This window comes from Eleutherodactylus coqui, chromosome 12, assembly GCF_035609145.1.
Source record: "Eleutherodactylus coqui strain aEleCoq1 chromosome 12, aEleCoq1.hap1, whole genome shotgun sequence".
Taxonomy (NCBI): domain Eukaryota; kingdom Metazoa; phylum Chordata; class Amphibia; order Anura; family Eleutherodactylidae; genus Eleutherodactylus; species Eleutherodactylus coqui.
Genome location: NC_089848.1, coordinates 85,394,865 through 85,400,864, shown reverse-complemented (window position 1 = coordinate 85,400,864; position 6,000 = coordinate 85,394,865). Strand labels below are relative to the sequence as shown.

At 40.1% G+C, this 6,000-nt stretch overlaps 1 protein-coding gene across 1 annotated transcript in view; it reads left to right on the top strand.

Moving 5' to 3' along the window:
* Window positions 1-492: 492 nt before the first annotated feature.
* NXPH1 (neurexophilin 1) overlaps window positions 493-6,000 on the top strand; it is a 346,039-nt gene continuing 340,531 nt past the window's right edge. Inside the window, exon 1 of the mRNA XM_066584474.1 lies at window positions 493-866. Within this exon, the coding sequence (XP_066440571.1) occupies window positions 813-866 (54 nt within the window). The 5' untranslated portion in view covers window positions 493-812. The remainder of the gene's footprint in view (window positions 867-6,000) is intronic.

Genomic DNA, 6,000 nt, shown 5'->3' with positions numbered 1-6,000 from the left:
CTTAATATAAATTACCCTACCACATGTCTTCTATATGCACTACCATTCCAGATACACCCTGCATGATATCTATTAGAGCTGTCCTGATATCTGGAAGATGCCCCAGGGTGCCTATGTGTAGATTGCCCTACCAGCTGCCCTATGGGAGGGGGCACAATGTGCAGTTTAACTGCTCAAAGCCCCTTCCACATTTTTCTTGTGTGCAAATATGGATGACTTTCTCTGATCTCCTGCTGAAGTGCAAATCAAGCATTGGTACTTTGTACCCTAAATGCCTGGCACCTTGACACAGCCATGTGTGCCCAGCTGCTTCTTGCTGGACTTGAATGCTCCATCCCTGCAGGCTTTTAGTCCGAGATAAGGATGTAGAGGAGAGCAGCAGCAATCAGTAAGCTCCTCAATCCCAGAAAGCAGAGGCAGCCTATTGCTACTCAGCAACCTATTGCATTGTGACTGCAACCCCCACCCTCCACAACACTCACACTTGGACTGATCGCAAGTGATCTATCTGCAGCATAATCCTGCCTTCCAACAACTGTGTGATCGCTTCGCTTCCCTGCTGGATTAAATTCATTCTTCCAGATTGAATTCATTTTTTTAGATCTTTCCACAAACCTCTCTCCACTTCCCCAATCTCTCCCCTTGTCTAGAAGTGTAACCTTGTCTTGTGGTCATGGGGTGTATAATCTCATTTTTATCTAGGCTGGTGAGAGCTCTCCAGGTTTTGTAAAGTGGATGCCAGAGTTGGATTTATGTTCCTGGAGGAATAGTCACCCGAGCAGGAGAACACAAGCAAGTTTCATCCGGGAAGGATGCAGGCTGTATATTGTATCTCTGCGCTTCTGCTGCACTCCACTCTGCACCTGGTAAGTTTATTCCCGACTCTTCTCATTCTTCTTGCATAGCACTGAGGGATTGACTCTCACAAATGCCAGGAGTGCAAAGTGCCAGGATGCCCCTGTGTAATTCATTAAGAAGTAGAGGGGACTTTGCATTAGAGGTCATTTGCTGGAGGTTACATCATAGAGGTGCAGCTGGGGAACTGCAAGTTCCAGTATGGGGGGGGGGGGGGGGGGTGAACTAGCAGTCCCAGCATTAGGGGGTTGGCAAGAGCTAGTGAACTACCAATCCCATCATCGGGGGCTTTGCAAAAGCTGGTGAACTATTAGTCCCAGCAGCAGTGGATTTGCAAAGCTGATGAACTACCAATCCCACCATCAGGGCTTTGCAAAGCTGGTGAACTATCAGTCCCAGCATCAGGGGCTTTGTAAAAACTGGTGAACTACCATCAGGGACTTTGCAAGAGCTGGGGAACTACAAGTCCAAACATCAGTGGCTTTGTTAGAGCTGCCGAACTATCAACCCTAATGTCAGTAGCGTTTTAAAATCTGGAGAACTACTAGTGCTAACATCAGGGTTTTGCAAGAGCTGGTGATCTACCAATCCCAGCAACAGGAGCTTTTTAAAAGCTGGTGAACTAGCAGTCCCAGTTTTAGTGGCTTTGCAAGACCTGATGAATTACCAATCTGAGCATCAGTAGCTTTGCAAGAACTGGTGAACTAGCAACCCCAACATCAGGAGCTTGGTAACAGCTGGAGAACTAACATTGCCAGCACTATGGTCTTTGCAAGAACAGGTGAACTATCAGTCCTAGCATTAGAGGCTTTCAGGTAGCTTAAGAACTGCAAGTCCGACAATAGGCAGTATTGCGACAACTGATGAACCACAAGTCTTATCATTTGTGGCTTTGCCACTCAACCATAAGTGTTATAATATTCCATAATAGTTGACTTTGCAACAGCTGGTGAACTACTACTCTTAGCACCAGCTTTGAAAGAGTTGATAAACTATAAGTTGCAGTATGTGAGACCTCCTACAGCTTGAGGAGCTCATGCTCCGGCATCTAAAGCTTTCCAGAAGCAACTTTTAATATTTGAGGCTTTGCAACGGGATTCGGAAATGCAAGCTCACACATCTGAGCCTGCTCAGCAGCTGCAGGACTATAAGTAGCAGCAGGTTTCGACTCCAGTGGCTAGCGATTGTCGCCAAAGAGTTTTTGTAAAAGTTTTAACCCTTCATGTCGCAGACCAGCATTAATCAATCGCAGGCTCAGTCCACAGAGGGGATATACATACTATATATATATACACCTGCAGCGTGCACAATTTGGTTAATATTGAGTTGGCGTTTGGTATATACAGCATTGTATTAATATTGCTTTATGGATTTTTTATTTTATCATGAAGTAAGTGCAACTGCAAAAATAGGCAGAATCGAAAGCTGACAGCAAAGGGGTTACTACAGAGCCTAGTGGAATATAAAGGGGTGGGGTTGCTCTACTTCTGAAAACTCCTCTTCGAGTCCCTTAACATAAAACCACTAATCCCAGTCAATGGGCAGACATCCGAAATTAACTTGAACTTAAAGTAACACCTTACTGCTAAATCGGTTCAGCAAAAAATGCAAGTTTCTGACATTCCAGCACTCTGCCACCAGAGGGCGCTGCGCATCACACGCAATGACACTTGGCACTTCAGGTTGGCAGGTAAACTCAGAGGCATCAGACACAGCTGTTTGCGCTTCACCCCCTCCCTATCCTTTACTTTTTTGTTGATTAAGATTCATGAAGTTCACTTTAGAAGCCCCTGTCATGAATTGATAGGAAATCCGGAGTGCAGAATAATAAAAGGAGACTTGACCAAACAGCTGGCTAGGGAGGAATCTGCGCTGAGTAGGCAGTTTTGCGCCCTCTTTGCGCAGCAGCTTCCATTATGGGACGATATTAAAACAACATAGGGCCAATATTGGCCCCAAATCAGAATGAAATCAATAGTCTGAGTTCATTTTGAACTGTGTTTGTTGGCACTTAAACTGTTTTCTTCTCTCATTATAACAACTGAGCTGAATTTATTCTAATGCAGCGCAGGGCTGAACAACAAGCGCATTAATTCTGCTTTAATTGTAAACTGGGAGCATTTGAAAACCATTCAGTGTGCAAATTATGCTGATTCAATTACCGTTTAGTTACAGACTTCATTACCTGAATGCATTTTCACAGGGGGTTGGCAATTGTGGAATAGGAGACAATTTTCCAATTTCAACTCAAGACATTGCAGCTTGTGAGCAATAAAAACCAAGAATTTAAAAAAAATGCTTTGGGGATTCTACAGTGAAATCCAGAACCCAATGGGGTCATGTCAACCAGTGTCTTCTCCAGAGGTGCTTCATCTACTATAGTCCTCAATAAACTGCGTATGCCAACATATTATCTCCTATAGGGCCCTAGAGCGCTAAATCCCCATCTATGTGATAGGATAAACCTATACTGTATATGCAGTTAATCTCATACATTTCCTATAGTCTGTCTATTCAGATTCTGTTTCTTCTTCTGGAAGTAATTTTCATTGTGTTTATGGAAAGGAACATTTTTTTCTGCCTTCTATAGAATTCTATAACAGCACAGAGAAGACTTTTCAGCACCTCAATCGGTCATTATAAATGGTGTGGAGCCGTCCCTGATGCTGATTCTCCTCTCCATAGCTCCAATGAATGAGGGGGCTGCCGCTATCATCTTCCAGTATAGAAATTTACACCAGTGATCTAATGAAAGACACATTTACTGTTTACTCTGGATAAACATGATAACAACCTGGACACATCATGTAGCAGCTCCTACTCTAATATACTAGAATGAATTGTGCAATCTCTCCATATCAGAAGAGGACTGATGGGTTTCAGAAGCTGAACTATAGACTTTATTTTACTGAGTCCAAGTTATACTGAAAGGACATATCCAAGGACATTGCAAGAAACTGCAGCAGTGCACAAATTCAGGTGTGATCCACAATGTATATATATTACAAATACGTAGTGTATATACATAAAGGATACTGTACAGACACATAAACCGTATATTCACACATACATACACATCAGTACGTGCACAATACACACATATATATATGTATACACACACTAACTACAAGCATACTCTAAAAAATACACAGAAACACGAATACATACAATATACATACACTCAAATACAGAAATGCATACAGAAGTGTACATATGCAGGTATGTTTATATACAATTGCATACATGTACACTTGTTAAACTCATGCATTAATGCACACACACACACCCATGCATGCATATACATAGGCATACTGTATAGACACATAAACCGTATATGCACACATGCCTACACCAATACATGCACAATACACTCATACACGCACTCATTGTACCTTCATACAATGAAAAATATACAGAAACAAGAACACACGACCCATGCATATATACTTACATACATACACCTACTTACAAATATACATACTAACAAACTTAGATATATGCACATAAAAACACACTCAATATACACAAATATATACACACATATACATATGCATAAACAAATAGGCACACATACACACATACGTACACATATATGCACACACACACACATATATATAGACATACATATATTGCATCCTTATACCAGTGTGGTACCACTGTAGGTGAGGCCTTGGTCCTCAAATTACGGTGCTTGATATCCTGTTAATATTAACAAATGAAGTCTCCAAAGGGAGAACAAAACAAGTTTAGACTTAGCAAGGTGTCAGTATTCCAGGTGCAGCATCTCTTCCCATGTGGGATTGTAAAACTGTATTATCGCCCAATGATAGGAAGGCGAAGACTACAGATACTAGTATTCATGCCTCAATGAAACCTTATATTATATATCACATACCTTAAAATTGCCTCACGTATTCATACATGGATAGCATATGCCTTTCGTGGAATATAGTAATAATTTTATCTATTTATCATTCTATTCTAATGCTAGTAAAATATGAATAATTATATGGTTAATAGAAGCAAAGAACTTTCTAAACTAAGCATTAGGGTTCTTTTTAGTAGTTAACATGAAAGCCTCCTTCATGCACATATAAGGGCCTCATACCTGGACAGGTGTACATAAAATGTATATCCAGTTCTATGTCATCACTCTGGATGCGCCTATATAATATACAGTAGTTAAAGTGTCCTATCTTCTCCATAGGATGAATTGTCGGGTGTATAAGGCGCAGCACTGAGCATTAGGTGCCGGTATAATATCATATAATGAGTGACTGCAGATTATAGGTGTGAGGAGCTCCAGTCTTACACCTCAATTATTTTTGTTCCCTTTCTTCATTTCTGGAAAGGTCACGCCGGTAATAAAGAAGCCGTATTTAGTCTTTGCTGGAAGGTAAATTATCATTTGGGTACAATAAGAAGCTCATTCTGTCTGGACCTGGAAGACATTTTAGGGACTAGTAAAAAAATGTAATGCAGAACGAATGACCTTTAATAGGTGATATAAGGGGAAAGGGGGAGATTAACCCTTTACTTCATCTCCGCAGTTTAGGAGTGTAGGAAAAGAACACGAGCGCAGTGTAATAATTGCTTTTCTGTGCTGGTCATTGGACCACCATAGGGATGTTTAATACACACTGTAAATCACATCTATCTATCTATCTATCTATCTATCTATCTATCTATCTATCTATCTATCTATCTATCTATTTTCATATTAGCTACGTTCATCAGAGCCATACAGACATATAAACTCATGGTAATACTCCAGTATACATCAGTTCATACTGTAGGTTCACTATTGCATCTAGTTTCTATAACCTCGCATTACACATCAAGAATATCATCTCTGCATAACAAGCAATTCGGTTAATATATGGTAAGCTAGGGAAAAAAATACATATCATATATGTGTTATAGGATACTGTGTTTTCAAGATCTAAGATAGTTAAGTTAAAGCCCTATTAGTAATTCTTTCTTTTTCTTTCTTTCTTTCTTTCTTTCTTTCTTTCTTTCTTTCTTTCTTTCTTTCTTTCTTTCTTTCTTTCCATACTATAGACTAAGATATAGTCTAAATCTATGACAGTAAAGCTAATAATTACTAATAATTTGTATTTTACACTCTATGCTTAGATCTATAGT